The 19,624-nt window shown below is 35.8% G+C and overlaps 1 protein-coding gene across 1 annotated transcript in view; it reads right to left on the bottom strand.

Moving 5' to 3' along the window:
- Positions 1 to 9,123, bottom strand: part of LOC117316617 — a 28,446-nt gene extending 19,323 nt beyond the window's left edge. The window contains exon 1 of the mRNA XM_033871291.1: positions 8,663 to 9,123. Coding sequence (XP_033727182.1) covers positions 8,663 to 8,740 — 78 coding nt within the window. The 5' untranslated portion in view covers positions 8,741 to 9,123. The remainder of the gene's footprint in view (positions 1 to 8,662) is intronic.
- Positions 9,124 to 19,624: the final 10,501 nt, after the last annotated feature.

Below are 19,624 nucleotides of genomic sequence, written 5' to 3'. Positions count from 1 at the left end.
AGCAATTAGTTTAATATAGCACAACCCTTGTACATGTACATGGTACATAGCACATTATATAAACGACATGCGGTGTATAAGAAATTAAAATTTATAATTTATTCTAGACATGCTTTACCACACGGTCCTGTACAAGTTACTTAGATCAGAGATGTCGCACAGGGATTCATAAAAGAGACAGATTTACAGTTTAACTGGGGTGACACCTGTATCCACGATTTCCTTACACACGACGTATTTAGATTCTTATCTGCAGTATTTCAAAATCATCCAATATTCAAAAATGGGACACTTTAAATTTACCTTCTGAATTTTTAAATATTCCTATCCCAGTTTCACATTTATTTATTCCAGTAAAGTATAGGATCTTCGAACTTTATCGTCTATATATTTTTTTTTTACATTTTTATCCCAGTAAAGTATGGGATCTTTGAATTCCATCTTCTATATTTTCACAATTATTTATCCCAATAAAGTAGGATACATGCACCTTGGCATTCATCTTCTACGTTTTCACATAATATTTATCCAAATTAAGTATGAGATATTTGAACTGTATGTTTTGTATTTTCACATTTATTTATCCGAGTAAATTAGGTGTTCACATAATATTAGTTTTGATTTTTCTTTTTTTAAAATAATTTATTTATTAAAAATTTTTTTTTTTATATTTTTTTTTAAGGTTTATTGGTTTTATTTTTTTAATTTTTTTAAATTTAAACTATTTATATTTCCCCAAAAAATTCCAAAATTAGATAAAAAATTTTAACCCCAACAATGAAATTTTTAAAATTTTTTTAGAAACCCCTTTAAATTGTAAGGGGAAAAAAATTTTAAAAAATTTTTAAAAATTAAAATTTTTTTTTTATTTAGAAATCTTTCCAACGGGAAAAAGTCATGTAAGTATTTTTCCCCCCCCAAATTCCCAGGAATAAAAAAATTTACTTTTTGGGGGGTTTGAAAAAAGAAATTTTTTAAAATCGTATTAAATTTTAATTTTTATATTTAAAAAACCCCAATAAAAAAGGGGGCACTTTAAATTTACCTTTAATTTTTTTTTTTTTATTTAATTTTTTTTAGAAAAAGAATGGCCCAAAACCCCTTTTTTTTTTTTTTTTTTATAAAGGGGATTGCCCCCTTTTTTTTTTTAAATTTTTAAAAAAACCCCATAAGGAAGCTTTTAAGGGGTTTTGGGGGTTTTTTTTTTTTTTAGTTTCAAAAAAAATTGCTTAAACTTTTTTTTTTTCTTTTCCCTATTTTTTTTTGGCATTTTGTTTTTTTTGGGATTCTCCCCAAAAACCCTCGCCTAATTTTTTTAGGGCTCATTTTTTTCCCCCTTTGGTTTTTTGGTAAAAAATTTTTTTTTTCCATACTTGAAACCCCCCTTGCAAAGAAAAATTTTTTTAAAATTTTTCCCTTTAGGGGTTTGAATTTTGTTTTTTTTTTTTTTTTTCCCCAAAAATTTGGGTTTCTTTTCCCGTTTTTTTTTTTTTTTTTTTTTTGGGTTAAAAAATTGGTTTTAAAAAAATGTAATGTTTCCCCCCAATTTTTTTGGGGCCCCCAAACTCTTTTCCGGTGGGGAATTTTCCGTTTGGCTTTAAAATGGGAATTTTTTATTCTCTCCTCCATTTTTTTGTGGCTCCGGGTTAATTTTTGGGTTGGGGGGGGGGGGGTTGGGCCTTTTTAAATTGGTTATTCTCCCCTTTTCCCTCCCTTTTCATGGTTTTTTAAAAAAAAAATTTTGCAAAATTTCCCGTGGAATCATGCTTTAATAAAAATTTTCCCCGAGGTAACAAACCATTTTTAAGGGGTAAACCCCAAAAAACGGGAGTCCCTTTTAATTTAATCCCAAAAAAAAGAAATGAATTTAAATTTACAAAAAAAAAAAACCCCAAAAAAAAAAGAAAAAAAATTTAAAAAAATTTTTTAAATAGTTTCCCTTTTTAAAACAATTGAAGGGGTTTTTTGGGGTTAAATTCACCCCAAAAATTTTTCCTTTTGGGAAAATTATAAAAAATCCCCTTATTTTTCCCCTTTTTAAATTTTTTTTTAAATTATTTATTATAGCAGTTACGGGTTTATCGATAATGTAATTGTACAATTTTGCCCTTGTTCCGGGTTTACATGAATTGGCCCCCCCTTGAGGTGTTCCCCGGGGCCCTTGCCCCCGGGGTTAATCCCCCTTTTGGGAAAAAACCCCCGGAACAAGGTAAGTAATTTTTTTTTATTATTATACCTCAATTGTAAAATTCTGTTAAAACCATGTCACTTTTAAAAAAACTTATTTTGACCACCCCCAAAAAAAGTTTAAAACCCCCCGTAGCCCCCTCGGGTCCAAACCCCCCCCCAAAAGGGGGGGGAAATTAAAAGAATTGAATTTGGAAAAAAAGGTTCCCACCAGTCTTTGGGGGGAATTGGGAATTTCAAAAAAAAAAAAAAACCAAAGGATTTAAAAGGGGGGGATTCTTTAAAATTTCCCTTTTTGCCTCCTCCAAAGGGTTTTTTAAAAATTTACTTAAAAATTAAATTCCTTTTTTTTCCGGGGGCCCCCCTGGGGCCTTTTTAAAAAATTTTCTTAAAAAAGTTATTAAAATTAAAAAATTTTTTCCTTTTTTTCCTTTTGTTTTTTTTTATTTAAAAAAATTTTTTCCCCCTTTTTTTAAAAAAAGCCCCCCTTGGGGTTTTTTCACCCCCGGGGGGCCCCCTCTCAACCCTCCGGGTGGTCTTTCTAAACGGGGGGGGTTTTTTTTCCAAAAAAAATTTTTAAATTATTTTTCAATAATTTTTAACTACAAAGGGGTTTAAAAATTTTTTTAAAAACCCCTCTTTTTTTCCCGGCCTTTCTCCCGTTGAAAATTTTAATTTTGGGGGGTCAAAATTTTTTCCCCTTTTCTCCTTTTTTCAGTGTTTAAAACCCCCCCCACTTCCCTTTTTTTTTAACCTTTTCTTTCTACTTTGCCAAACCCTCTTGTTGGCAAATCCCCCCCCTTTTTTTCCGCAAAACCCCCTTCTCGTGGGTACTTTTTTAAAACTTCGGGGTTTTTCCTTCCCCCCTCCCGCAAAATTTTTTTGGGGGTCCAATCTTTGATATTCGGGGGTTGATGTTTTTAAACGACGCAAGTCAATAATGAATTATTTGGAAAGTTGTGGTTGACATAACGAATGTTTTTAATCACGTGACATGGTTTTCACTAATCAGAAGCTGTGATACAAGTCTGAGGTATAATAATATACTATAGATCAGTGTACTGTCAGTTTATCGATACATGTACATTATACTATAGATCAGTGTACTGTCAGTTTATCGATACATGTACATTTATACTATAGATCAGTGTACATGTACTGTCAGTTTATCGATACATGTACATTTATACTATAGATCAGTGTACATGTACTGTCAGTTTATCGATACATGTACATTTATACTATAGATCAGTGTACATGTACTGTCAGTTTATCGATACATGTACATTTATACTATAGATCAGTGTACTGTCACTTTATCGATACATGTACATTTATACTATAGATCAGTGTACTGTCAGTTTATCGATATATGTACATTTATACTATAGATCAGTGTACTGTCAGTTTATCGATACATGTACATTATTACTATAGATCAGTGTACTGTCAGTTTATCGATATATGTACATTATACTATAGATCAGTGTACTGTCAGTTTATCGATACATGTACATTTATACTATAGATCAGTGTACTGTCAGTTTATCGATATATGTACATTTATACTATAGATCCGTGTACTGTCAGTTTATCGATATATGTACATTTATACTATAGATCAGTGTACTGTCAGTTTATCGATACATGTACATTTATACTATAGATCAGTGTACTGTCAGTTTATCGATACATGTACATTTATACTATAGATCAGTGTACTGTCAGTTTATCGATACATGTACATTTATACTATAGATCAGTGTACTGTCAGTTTATCGATATATATACATTATACTATAGATCAGTGTACTGTCACTTTATCGATACATGTACATTATACTATAGATCAGTGTACATTTATACTATCGATATATGTACATTTATACTATAGATCAGTGTACTGTCAGTTTATCGATACATGTACATTATACTATAGATCAGTGTACTGTCAGTTTATCGATATATGTACATTTATACTATAGATCAGTGTACATTTATACTCTCGATACATGTACATTTATACTATAGATCCGTGTACTGTCACTTTATCGATACATGTACATTTATACTATAGATCAGTGTACTGTCAGTTTATCGATACATGTACATTATACTATAGATCAGTGTACTGTCAGTTTATCGATACATGTACATTATACTATAGATCAGTGTACTGTCAGTTTATCGATACATGTACATTTATACTATAGATCAGTGTACATTTATACTATCGATACATGTACATTATACTATAGATCAGTGTACTGTCAGTTTATCGATACATGTACATTTATACTATAGATCAGTGTACTGTCAGTTTATCGATACATATACATTTATACTATAGATCAGTGTACTGTCACTTTATCGATACATGTACATTTATACTATAGATCAGTGTACATTTATACTATCGATACATGTACATTTATACTATAGATCAGTGTACTGTCAGTTTATCGATATATGTACATTTATACTATAGATCAGTGTACTGTCAGTTTATCGATACATATACATTTATACTATAGATCAGTGTACTGTCAGTTTATCGATACATATACCAGGGCTTTTTCTGGGGGCTTCTTGGGGCCGTTAATGGGCCCCATTCCCAATTGAAATTATTTCACATTTTAGCCAAATTCCCAAAATTTGCAGTTTACTCTTGAAAAAATCTTTCCCAATTCACCAATTTTCTTCCCAAAATGAGACAAAAGGCCCTTTCCCAAACCAGTGAGAAAAAGCCCTGTATACATTTATACTATAGATCAGTGTACTGTCAGTTTATCGATACATGTACATTTATACTATAGATCCGTGTACTGTCAGTTTATCGATACATGTACATTTATACTATAGATCAGTGTACTGTCAGTTTATCGATACATATACATTTATACTATAGATCAGTGTACTGTCACTTTATCGATACATGTACATTATACTATAGATCAGTGTACTGTCAGTTTATCGATATATGTACATTATACTATAGATCAGTGTACTGTCAGTTTATCGATATATGTACATTATACTATAGATCAGTGTACTGTCAGTTTAGCGATACATATACATTTATACTATAGATCAGTGTACTGTCAGTTTATCGATACATGTACATTTATACTATAGATCAGTGTACTGTCAGTTTATCGATACATGTACATTTATACTATAGATCAGTGTACATTTATACTATCGATACATGTACATTTCAGTGTTTCGTTTATTATCACATCAGTGTTTCGTTTATTATCACATCAGTGTTTCGTTTATTATCACATCAGTGTTTCGTTTATTATCACATCAGATGTCAGAATGCGCCGATTGTACCTGCATAAAGTGTCAAACTTTACACATAATCCTTCCAGGTAAGTTAATCACCAGGTGTGGATCGAGGCGAAATACGACACGTGATGATGACATCATCATCACAGAAATCGTAAAAATATCAATATCAGGTCGACAGATACTGATCGCGATGTCAGTCACACACAGATAAAAATAAAGTTATACTAGACTATATATAGTATCACTTTTGTTTTTTATTTAATCATTTTCTGAAAAATAGCATGACCAAACATACATTATATATTTTCACTGTCCCTTGTATCAAAGGTCTCGGTACTTAGCACGAATCCCCAACCCCTGATACATAAGGACTTTCCTTTGGTTATGGTTCTGTGTCACACCCCTGTGTCACGACCCTATGTCACGCCTCTGTGTAGCTATTGGAAAACCCCGAGTGTCTGTATCGGCCTCTTACGCATATTATGCGTATCACTCACATCTTGTTGATTTTAAAATTCAGGCATATAGACAGCGAAGATACTATTAATTGTTTCTTTGTGGAAAGCATTTTTCGTGACCGTATGGAGTCCGGGTTAGTCGCCTACCCCCAGGACCAGGTATATGTAAATCATTTTCTGCCGACATATTATAATAACCAAGAACATAATAATCAAAATATTTTCAACACGATTAAAGAAAAAAATGCATGGTACATCTACTGAAAAAAAACCTTTTCTGAATGCAGTTTATTCTTTGGAAGACTTGTCGATAGTTCTGTAGGTTTCTAGTGGTTTGTCGGCCTTTTAAAATATTATGATATGGGTCATGAATTGCCATAGTTCTATTCTATAATGAGCGCCAATTGTATGCAGACCAAGAGACAATTGCTGTTGCGCCACACTGTCTGCTTTTAAGGATCTCTCCTTCAAAGAGTTTAGTTTTAGTCTTCATAAATGAAGATAACAAAAAACTGGTATCCTCACCCACACGCACACACACACGCACCAAATTTTCTTTTCTTACCTTATTGCATATTTTTATTAATTTATTTTTAAATTTTGCTACATTTGCTAAGAATGAAAGTCCCTTTCTCCTTTTATACAGTGATAACCCAATAAAATCGGTCAGACCTTACACAGGTGCACTTAAGTGATACGTAATATTATGATTTTGAACAGTAAAATCAACATACTTATCATCGATATGAACATTTAAATTGACTGTTAACACAGTCCCCCGTAGTCTTATGTAAACAAACGACGTCCACTTTAATGCATTTTATACACGAAATGATTTAATTTGAACAGTTGCATCCATTTTGATAAACGTTATTGACACTACAGTACAATACTGTTGTGTTGGCTATTATTGGTGAGGCTTATAACAATCATGCTGTATTTCTCTGCTGTTTCTGGGGAAAGTTCAAAAGGTCATAAATATTCACTTTCTCGGTAACACATTACAATGAACATAATACGTAGTAAACAGTAAACCAATCTACCAGGTTTACCGACGAAAACTTCCTGGTTCGATTGAACCATTGTGTGGAGTCTATTTTTAAATTTATCTTAAAAGGCCTTTAATACACATATAATTGTATAGACGTGTTTTTAAAACTTCTATACCATAGAAATCGAGAAATAATATACAGACACAGAAAACAAATAAATGCATACGTAAGAAAACAACATACATTTTGAATATCCACTAAATCAAAACTATTGGGGTAGATACCTCCCCTTTTCGTTATTTTTAACATATATTTCACAGACAAGATTTGACCTACTTACCTTTCGGGGTGTCACGGATATCTTTTAGCCCCTAGTCCTGCTGAGTTTTAGCTGTATACTATCGTTTTGATAACATTCTTCGGCACTAACTATATCTAACTACACTTCCCCTAAATCCCTCTTTTAAATCCCTCTTAATCCCCTCAATCCATCTACTCCTACCATTCCCACTAACCTTACACCTCTCCCTAATCATCTCAACATCTACTCCTACCATTCCCACTAACCTTACACCTCTCCCCTAATCATCTCAACATCTACTCCTACCATTCCCACTAACCTTACACCTCTCCCCTAATCCCCTCAATCCATCTACTCCTACCATTCCCACTAACCTTACACCTCTCCCCTAATCATCTCAACATCTACTCCTACCATTCCCACTAACCTTACACCTCTCCCTAATCCCCTCAATCCATCTACTCCTACCATTCCCACTAACCTTACACCTCTCCCCTAATCCCCTCAATCCATCTACTCCTACCATTCCCACTAACCTTACACCTCTCCCCTAATCATCTCAAAATCTACTCCTACCATTCCCACTAACATTACACACCTCTCCCCTAATCATCTCAACATCTACTCCTACCATTCCCACTAACCTTACACCTCTCCCCTAATCATCTCAACATCTACTCCTACCATTCCCACTAACCTTACACCTCTCCCCTAATCATCTCAACATCTACGATTCCCTTGAATCCCTAACCTTACTCCTCCCTAAAATCATTCCTCCCCTACAACTTCCCTCAATTCCCAGACTTAACACCTCCCCTAATCCCCTCGTCCCCTGCACTTCCCCTAAATCTTTCACTCTTAAATTCCCCCATTCCTATACCTCACTTCAATCCCTCCACCCCTAACCTCTCAATCCCTACCCCCCCCCCCCCCCCCCCCCCCCCCCGCTCAATCCCTCCACCCTAACCCCTTAATCCCTTCACCCCTACTCCCATAAATTTCTCCATCTCTATACCTCCCCTAGATTCCTCCCCTTTTAACCCCTTTACAACATTCTTCTACTCCTCCCCCCCTAAATCCCTCAACCCCCTACCCCTCCCCTAAATCCCTTCACTCATACAACCCCTCCAACCCCTCCTATAATCTCCTCCGCCCTTACAACCCCTTCAAATCCCTCCTCCCCTTCACATCGTCTAACCCCCCACCTCCTATACCCCTCCAAGCGTTATCTAGAGGTATTAAATTAACCTGACGTCAATTTCGTCATGTTAAGCTTTCCCAACTGACGACCAAATCAAGCTAACCAATCATATTTAATTGTGTTTGTCTACTCCATTACATCATGTTTCACTAAATTAAAGACATCTACTTCGAAGTCAAACACTATATACATGTGTGATCATGTCACCTGTAATTACTTAATAACTTACCTGTGATGACGTCAATAACCCAAACACATGGACAGCTACTGCGAATCCTGCTCGGATCAGCCATGAAGTACTTCCCATTTTTAAAACAAATCAGATTCACTGTTTTGCTTATCAAACACTGTTATGCAACGTGCCTAAAATCCTTTGAAATATATATTCACTCACGAGTGTGAACTATCGTGTATGATCACTAGTTAAAATCCGTCCATGCTGTGATGTAGAATTATAACCATGTATACTGGTGTCTCTCCTATGTCTGACATCAGAATCCACCGGTACTTCGTGATTAAGACCTATATGACAGGCTGACTAGCATTTCGAGTACACAGAAATGACATATTTCCCGTCTAAAGTTTAAAACAACCCTATTAGTGCGACTAGCCCATCGTTATGCGAGTGTACGCACTTAGGGACAACCCGGAAGTTTGGAAACCTTGTGGGCCTGTATATATGCTCTCGATACACAGGTATTTTACACACGGTCATCGGTTACGGTTCGCTGGAAAGACCTAGTCACATGTATGTTATTCATATAGTAAAGTATGTGTAGTATAGAGTTTATGAATCAAAGTCCAAGTTTTATATCAGCTTATGTAATTACTCGTGGTCCAAATATATGTGACGTCATCATTCACCAACTATTCTGTTTATGCTGTACTCTGATATATACCTGGACCCTGACAATTGAGCTACATTATGTATTATATCTATAATATATACTGTACGTCCCTGATAGCAAATTTTGATGTAATTAAAGCATGTCCTACGAGAAGCACCCCCCCCCCCCCCCCCCCCCCCCCCCCCCGACAATGAAAAAAATCCGATACATCACCAAACACAATATTATTAGACTCTAGTTGATTTGTCTCCGATAATGTAATGTTTATTTGTGATATAAATAATTCTTAAAATAATACAAACGTGAAAATCGACATATCCTTGTAAAATGCCTCTGTAAATCGAAAACTGCTACGGTGTAGACTGGATCTCGGGTTTTGAATTTTGAATTCCAGTCGTTAAACCCTTAATGTCAATACCTGTAATAAATAACTTCAGCAGGTTAAGCAAAACTAAATATAATACAAAACTTAACCAGATTAGAACTGTGTGTGGGGAAACTTTTTTCTGTTAAAGTCCATGTTAAGACAACACCGCTAGGGTTAGAGTATGCAGTGGTTTAAATTATGTTAATAATTACATTGTATAAAATAGGCTACAGCTAGGATCAGTTTTAAACCGGCGCATCCTCGATACTCGAGATGTCAAGTTCACTTTCGATCTCTGCACCCTGGCTTATGTTTTGCTCTATGCGGACGACACAATTATGTTCTCCGATTGTCTGCAAGATTGACAGAGAGGATTAAATATTTTTAATGATTATTATAGACATAGGAAACTTAAAGTTAACATACATCACCTCATGAAGTACATTAATTACTTAGTGGTTAAGGACATTAATTACTTAGTGGTTAAGGACATTAATTACTTAGTGGTTAAGGACATTAATTACATAGTGGTTAAGGACATTAATTAATTAGTGGTTAAGGAGATTAATTACATAGTGGTTAAGGACATTAATTACTTAGTGGTTAAGGACATTAATTACTTAGTGGTTAAGGACATTAATTACATAGTGGTTAAGGACATTAATTACTTAATGGTTAAGGAGATTAATTACATAGTGGTTAAGGACATTAATTACATAGTGGTTAAGGAGATTAATTACATAGTGGTTAAGGAGATTAATTACATAGTGGTTAAGGAGATTAATTACATAGTGGTTAAGGACATTAATTACATAGTGGTTAAGGACATTAATTAATTAGTGGTTAAGGAGATTAATTACATAGTGGTTAAGGACATTAATTACTTAGTGGTTAAGGACATTAATTACTAAGTGGTTAAGGAGATTAATTACATAGTGGTTAAGGAGATTAATTACATAGTGGTTAAGGACATTAATTAATTAGTGGTTAAGGAGATTAATTACATAGTGGTTAAGGACATTAATTACTTAGTGGTTAAGGACATTAATTACTTAGTGGTTAAGGACATTAATTACTTAGTGGTAAAGGAGATTAATTACTTAATGGTTAAGGAGATTAATTACATAGTGGTTAAGGAGATAATTACTTAGTGGTAAAGGAGATTAATTACTTAATGGTTAAGGAGATTAATTACATAGTGGTTAAGGAGATAATTATTTAGTGGTTAAGGAGATAATTACTAAGTAGTTAAGGAGATAATTACCCGGTGGTTAAGGAGATTAATTACTCAGTGGTTAAGGAGATTAATTACTAAGTGGTTAAGGAGATTAATTACTAAGTAGTTAAGGACATTAATTACTCAGTAGTTAAGGACATTAATTACATAGTGGTTAAGGACATTAATTACATAGTGGTTAAGGACATTAATTACATAGTGGTTAAGGACATTAATTACTTAGTGGTTAAGGAGATTAATTACATAGTGGTTAAGGACATTAATTACTTAGTGGTTAAGGAGATTAATTACATAGTGGTTAAGGACATTAATTACTTAGTGGTTAAGGATATTAATTACTTAGTGGTTAAGGACATTAATTACTTAGTGGTTAAGGACATTAATTACATAGTGGTTAAGGACATTAATTACTAAGTAGTTAAGGAGATAATTACCCGGTGGTTAAGGAAATTAATTATTTAGTGGTTAAGGACATTAATTACTAAGTGGTTAAGGACATTAATTACATAGTGGTTAAGGAGATTAATTACATAGTGGTTAAGGAGATTAATTACATAGTGGTTAAGGACATTAATTACTAAGTAGTTAAGAAGATAATTACCCGGTGGTTAAGGAAATTAATTATTTAGTGGTTAAGGAGATTAATTACTAAGTGGTTAAGGAGATTAATTATTTAATGGTTAAGGAGATTAATTATTTAATGGTTAAGGACATTAATTACTCAGTGGTTAAGGACATTAATTACTTAGTGGTTAAGGACATTAGTTACTAAGTGGTTAAGGAGATAATTACTTATTGGTTAAGGACATGGACTACTTAGTGGTTAACCTTAAATTCTAGTTACATGTACATAAATGTATTAATTGCATTCCAAGATGCTCATTCACGCTCTCCTATCATTAAAATGACCTTGCAACATCAGAGTATCAAAATAACTCGCCGCATTTATTTTATCGCAAGATTTGTCGCGTAGCCGAGAACGACGCTACAACAACGTACACAACACATAAACTACACACATGTCCGTTACTTACAGATCGAGTAAACGTGAACTTGCCTAATAATGCTTTCCTTTGAACATATGAGCAAAGTAGTATCGTAATAACTGATCAATATAAACAAACATACAACTACATGTAAATACTAGATTTTAAAATATAGCAATATGCATACTACAAAAAATCGATAAAATTCAGATGGGTGAAGTCTCGACAATATTCGAGGAATACGAAAAAAGTTAACCAGTAATCAAAAAGACGTCCGGCAATATCGGAATTCGAGTCTTTCCCTTTTTCTCCTGTTGCTAAGTTCCTAACGAATCAATTCTTTTCCTACGAAAATTATGGGGCTTTATCGATTCCAGTCCCTTTTACGTTTCTTTTTGTCAGAATCTGTCTGCGTTTTGGCGGGACCACGCTTTCGGCGTTCCGCCATTCAGGTTTCTTAGTAGATTCCCTCGGATTCTTTGCGAGGCACCACTGCGTTGACCGCAGTGTAGATAAAGTTATTATAGTTGATCTCTGGAATTTCCCACGAATAAAATTTACTGTACATAAGTATGCACACGCAACGAATATATACAGTGGCCTTAGGAATATATATACACTGTCCATGTCCCCTTAAAATATCATCAAAGTTCTGGTTAGGGGAATCATGGGTAAAGTTTAAAAGTTCGTAAAAAGTTCATCAGTTGGTTAAAATCTTGCATGAGTACAGGGGGTAAAAAGGTCTACCACTCTCTTTTAATCAATTAGTACTTGGAGCAGCTGGCAACGTCAATTAATGTAGCTTGTAGATGAATTCTCTGCTATACAGTTCAAGACGGGTTATCTCATTAGGCGTAAATACATGGGTTTTGCTGATCGTTGGGTGAGTGCTGTCCAGGATGAGCTGTGTAAAAGGTCAGGATTCTGTAGCAGTGAAGGTCGTTCGTTTATGACCGAAAGTTCCAGTAATCGATGCTGTGTCTGTTGCCTGATGTCTCGAAAAGAAGTACATTCAGCCAGGAAGTGTTTACGGTCCTCGGGGCCACTGCGGCACAGTCTACACCCAGGGTCCACTTTGTATTGATTAAAGGCCGATCTGTTGGCCTGTAGAGTATACGATCCCGTAAGCAGACGAGACTTACATTCAGCTCGTTGGACATCGTGTACGTTGTTCCCTAACAGTCGAATAGACATAATGAGGTTGATTCAGTTTGAGTGCATTAGGGTTTACATATCTCAGAGACGACTTCGTCAATATTTTATCCCTCCACGACGCTTGTACACACGAGGCTAAGCCTTTGTTTAACATTTCCTTCCACTGCTTTCTTCTGGGAGGTCGTTCAAACAGAGTATAAGCTGTAGGTAGGTTGTACTGTTCGAGTAGGTCTCTGACGTGTGAGAACCAGCTGCTGTTCTCTCTTGATCTCATAGCTAGTTGTCTATAGGCAATGTCATATTACACGGACATCGGATTGCTGATAATCTTGTGAAACAGATTGAGAGTGTTCCTATGTATGATGGACGAGATTGGTGGAATCCCATAAGAGCTAATACAATAGAGATAGCTGTTCTGTCAGGAAGATGTTGGACTTGCCGTAGATATTTTGCTTGAAATGCTTCCAGTCGTTTCTTTTGTGTCTTTGTGGTATTTAAGGTTTCCAGACCGTAAGTCACTCTCGGTACTACATATGTATTCCACATGTGTGGTTTTACAGTTTTGGATGATCCAGTTTCACCGTGAAAGCCTGATCCCATGAGGGAGTAAGCGGTTTTCCTGCCAGTTTGAGTCATATCCTCGCAATCAGCAGTATTCTTGTAGTTACGGTAGATACCCAGATGGGTAAGTTCGTTGGCAATCTCGACAGGTCCATCATAAAAAGAGATTTTTTCTAAATCTTTGGAGTTATACATTTTCATTTTACTCTTTGTTGGGTTAAGTAGGTATCGCTCCATTATTGAGTAGTTTTCCACTCTAGTTAGCACGTGTTGCATATCCAGTGTGTCGTGGGACAGAAGGGCGATGTCGTCAGCACATGTGGTATGTGGGATCCTGATATGTCCAATTTTAGCGCCATCACATTTCGTCTCCAGGTCGAGCAGAAGTGGATTATTGTAGCTTTTGTAATGAGAAGTTGAAAGAACTCCTCCCTGACGTACGCCCTGAGCTACGTTGAATGGTTCCGATGTCTGTCCTTCCCATTTTACTCTTGAAGTAACGTCAGTGTAGAGGTTATGAATCATGAGCCAATCTGGTCCGGTAATTCCGTCTTCATGGAGTTTGTTAAGAAGGATATTGTGGTCGACCACATCAAATGTCTTCTGGGCTTCAAGCGTAGTGATTAGAAGCGTTTTCTTTTGTAGTTTGGCGTCGTTTAAGCATTCTGTGACGACTAGGGCAGAGTTAATAGATGCTGTACCTTTTGTTAATCCGGATAGAAGCTTAGATTGCGATGGGTTTAGAATGATGTTGTGCCTGTGATTCAGAACACGTTCCAAGATATTGAGGATGATGGTAGTAACAGCGATACCCCTATTATTCGAGGGATTTTTCTGTTTTACTGTTGGTGGGAATAATTGTATGCTCGCTGTACTACTATCCGGTGTCGAAGTGATCATAACATGAGCTAATTTCACCTTTTTCGGAGTCGAGTGCTGTGCAGGAGTTGGTTGAAGGGGATAGATGGCAGAAGTATATGTCCCAAGGTGCTCAGTGGTCTGTGTTTTGCGTTTCCGTTCCTGCTCCATTGGAACGTTCAGAGTTGTGTACGCCGATTATGTTTGAAATCTAGGTGTAGTAGCTTTACAAATTGTATTCCTCCAATTGCTATTTTCCGCGCCCAAAGTTGGGCCTTTTGGCCTTCTCCAATTTTTATGCTGTTGTCCCCTTTTACTCCCTGTTGGTTACCCTTCCTTTCTTACTTTATGTGTATTAGTGAAATTACGAGGAAGTAGAGACTGATCATTCCCAGCGACGGGTGGGGATGTAGTATTATCCTGTTTTATGGTGGGATTATATGATGTTAGCTGAACATTTCCGGGCCCGTATGGCGATACACGTGGTATGTACGAAGGTTGAGGAAAGGGCGGTGGCGGGAACCGAAATAGAACATAAATATGCGGCGGTGGGAACCGAGATGGGTCACGATTGTAGGAGTACAGTGGCGGAATGCATGTTGGGAAAGAGTACGTCCTGTAGCTCCTAGTTCAAGCCTATTCTGTAATGTAACAAGATGTGCCATTTGAGTCACTCGAGAGCGGAGTTGTTCTATCTCTAGACGGTGGATTTTATTTTCTAAGGACGTTAAGGCCTCATGCTGTACTCGGCTATTGAATGTTGTAGGAGTTATCCGTTTGAGAGTAGGTAACTGTTGTGACGTGCCGGGGATTGAGGCTAAGACGGCTTGAGTACGTAGGTACCTGTTGCTCCGTTCAAGATCGTTAACCTTAGACTCCAATTTTGTGATCATGGAGCTAGAGCTTGAGTTGTTGTTTTATCTCAGAGTCCATTTGTTTGGGCTTGGGTTTAGGTTTTTGACTTGCTTGTTTCGTTAGCCGGACATTCTGCGATTTTGTAGGTGAAGTGGGAGTCAGATAAGATGTATAATCAACAACAGTAGATGATGGTATTTTCGGTGATGTCTCATCTCCTAGAATAGGGCTGCTCAATGGATTGTCTACATCTGCAGATTTAGGTTTAAGCTTTAAGATTAGTTTCATTGTTTATAATTCTTGGACGAATTTCACTATCTATATATTGGAAATGGGTTCCATCGTCTCGGCCATGGTCTTCTAGCATTAAAAGGGAGTTGTCATGGGTACGCCATTTTGGTATTTGGAGTATGTCTGTTCTTGCTGAAAGATGTCTACATGAGAGACAGCTGTATGGAGCTTCAGATCAATCATCAGACTCTTGGAAGAAGTCCAGAAAATTGTCATCCAAGTACTCCCATGAAACGTGGTTCCATTGTTTACATATATTACATTCAATTCCTTCGAGTCCCTCATCCTCCACAGGTGTTTTACAGTGGACACATGTATTGATGTCAGATAATATATCATCATGGAGACTACCATTCGAGATATCATGGGAGTTACTGCCGTCTGATGGGGAAAGTCGGGAGCTGACTGTTCCTGTTGTGAATTTCTGGGCGCAAGAGGAGTTTTCCACAGGAAGGAGTTTACCACAGAAACTTACATGTTGATTTGGATCGTCTACACTTTGTTTCAGACATCTGTCAATGAGAGCGGCGAAATGTCGATCCAGGGATGACATGTTGGAGGTTTTCATCAACTCATCAAAGATATCGGGTAGAATTTCATCCTAAAATTGGGGAGTATCTCTGCCGTTGATCAAGAGGGAGCATTGCGTGTGGTACAAGTTTATGGTAAACCTATGTTTTTTTCCCCGGGAGTCCTGTTTTTAGTTTGTTGTGGGCTTTTATTATTAGCTCAGGTGAAATGCCTGTAAGGTCTTGACACACTTCGGTTTGGAAAGCGATACCGAATTTATCCAGAAGGTCAGGTTTTTCTTATGCTAGTAGTAATTCATGTTTCAATAGTTCGTAGCAGTCTGTGCTGCATTAGATTTTTAGTTGACTGCCGATGTCTTGGGACAATGTTTTTCTATAGAGAAGATTTTTTTTCTCAAGATGTAGTTTTTAGTTGGAATTTGTTGTATGTTGAGCTAATTATCTGTTGTTACGAGTATATCACACTGTGGAATCGTGTGGGCAACAGTAGTTGTTAGAGCTGTGCTGTCCGAAATGGCCGCCACCATCTTGGATTTATGTATCTGATGATTATTGGGAGAGTAGCAGACCTTCTATTACCAAGAGGAGGACGTAAAATATCCGAAATTATGGTAAAAAAGTATTGGTTTAAAAGTTCGTGTTATAGGTAAGTTTTTCGGTTGAAATATGAATATGACTAATAGTAATACAAGCAGTCTATTTCTGCAGGGTCACACACCCACCGGCGCGGAGAATAATAAACGAACCATGCGTTCAAAATGACCAGGTGGTCTTTTTAAAACTAGGTGGATGTTTACCTGGAGTATGACAGTATATATCTAAAAAACGAGTTAACATTTAAAAGTTCACACACAGTAAAAATTCACAAAAAGTTCAGATCAAACCAAATACGTCTTCACTCGTCCTCCGCCATCTTGTTCTCAGTTTTGTACATTTTGTTCCATTTTGTGTTGACGGATAACTCACCCATTGCATTTTGGGACTGATTAGAAACTTTGTCCGTCGGACCAAGTTATCCTTTTTAGAGGTTTCACGTATGCTTTCATAAAAACACATTTTCCTCCGGGTTTTTTTTTGCGATAACTTGTTCGGTATGTATTAAGCCTGAAAACTGTGAAGAGGTCAACATGTAAACATTTATATATATTTCTTTGAGAGTATGGGGGCTTTAAACTTATTCCACCGTCCGGACCGTTATATCGTCGGCTATGTATAAAGGTTCTCCTTTACTTGGTTTTCAGTCCATAGGTGTTAATACCTTATCAAAATACACGCAACGTATGTTTGCCGAAGCAAACATTGAAACTACCGGCGGAAACATTACGTTCATCGTTTTGCAGTTCCTTGATGTTGTCAGGCAATCTAAGCGAGGAGTGATGACGTCAGACAATACAAGCAAGAAGTGATGACGTCAGGCAATCTAAGTTAAGGGGACGCTGTATAAAGGATGGCTGATGTCACCATGCAATATAACCGAGGATTGATGCAGTAAGGTATGGTGGCATATTTCTGCCATCGAGTTGCCGACTTACGATTGATAGATGTCGACATATTTCTGAGAAGATAGTTAGTATAGTTAGGCAATTCGCTCCAACCTTCCAAAAAAACTGGCGAAGATTGGCATATTTCCAGATAAAAAAACAACAAAACAAAATGTTAAAGAAAACATAACTCCAATATCTGACCAGAATTAAGTGTTTAATTTATGAAATTACGGTCCCTGAATGTGTCAAATGTTTTACTTAAGAAATTTGCATTTTTCAATTATTCACTTAAATTATTAAATTAGATTGACTGTATTATTCATTGTTTGCTGTTCTCTCCTCTTCTGTTAAAGGTAAGTGCACAATCACCCTTTTCAGGGTCAAATTGAGGGGTGGTGGACCATGATAAGGGATTAGTGTGCAGCGGACTGTGACAATACGTGTTGATTTATAGCCCACACTTTTTCTACGTGAAAGTTGGGAAGTATGCAGTGAGTATCCTTATTTTCCTTCAAGGCTTCCGAATATGGAATAATGCTACAACCTGTCATTCGGTATAATGGTACTTTTCTTTGGGTGATATCTGTCAAATTGCTAAATTGTCAGATTGTAATCCAGGAAGTTAGGTTTATGATATAAAACTCACAGGTTATACAGTAGATCTGAAGCAAAACAACCACTTATTTTTCTGTAGTTGATTTCGATTGGTGAGAAGCAAGCTTTGTTCTGATTGGATACTTCTAAAATTACGTCACCACTTCCGAGATAAATATCAGATTTCTTATCGTAGTAGCGATGTGGTGATGCGATGTTTTATCGAATCGGTACTTTCTGAAATTTCAGGGGTTAAAATTTAATGATTATCACTAGGCTATGGTTTCATAAATACACGGCTCTCAATTCAAGTACAAACACTCGCTGTTCTTGTATTTAAATAATAAACAATTTGTTTATCAATAGTGAAATCCGATAATTTTTTATATACACTTGTGACTATTTGTAGCTTTACTATCACCTTATCTTTATATTATCTTATTTATGGTACTAATGTTATATGAATTTGTATACTGTCTGACGTAATTTATGATATAATGTTATATGAATTTGTATACTATCTGACGTAATTTATTAACATCAATACTATCTGTGATCCTGTTATCTCTAAAACTCCAAAACTAATATGTATATCAAATAAAATCATATAGGATTTAGCTTTATGATACATTTTAATTATTTTTGCATATAATCTATTTATAATTTTATATTTTATAGTGCAATACATTTAATTTCAATCCTTATCTTTCTACGAGGTTAGTATCCGTATTTCTTTGTGTATTACAGCCACAATCTCGAGCTAAACCCCAAACATACTGACCTGCAATTACAGCCACAATCTCGAGCTAAACCCCAAACATACTGACCTGCAATTACAGCCACAATCTCGAGCTAACCCCAAACATACTGACCTGCAATTACAAGTAATTTGTTTTAATGAATTGACCATTTTGCTCTTTTCAGGTAAATGCTCCGAATATTTTTACATGCAATTGACTCGAATTTGACCTAAATTGACATAAAGACATTTTTCCTGTGTAAGGAAAGAATTCTTGATGTGCTGTTTTGATATATAACTAAATGCTGATGGTATGTTTAAATTCATATTTAAATTTGTTTCTCTTTTTATGTCGCTGAATACTTTTTGATATTTTCGTTATTTCCTTCATGTATGTAAATGCATTATTCAGGTGATCGTTTGGTGGTGCACTTATTCATTTTCAACCATTTGTTTGGCATAAAACAGATGACAACATGATTTGACTTATTCCTCTCCAAGTTGTCAGGATTATTTAGGTGATTATTTGGTCAGTTATTGAACATACTAAGGCATCAACAAGGTTATTATTCATCTTTATTAACGAATCCTAATTTGAAAAATAAATTAAATCATGCATTATTTTACCCTTTACCCTCTCTTCCTTTAAACGCGACGAATGCCACAACACCAAATTGTAGATTGGA

Source organism: Pecten maximus, chromosome 18 (assembly GCF_902652985.1).
Source record: "Pecten maximus chromosome 18, xPecMax1.1, whole genome shotgun sequence".
Taxonomy (NCBI): Eukaryota; Metazoa; Mollusca; class Bivalvia; order Pectinida; family Pectinidae; genus Pecten; species Pecten maximus.
Note: the sequence above shows the minus strand (reverse complement) of the source record. Positions and strands in the feature narration are given on the sequence as shown.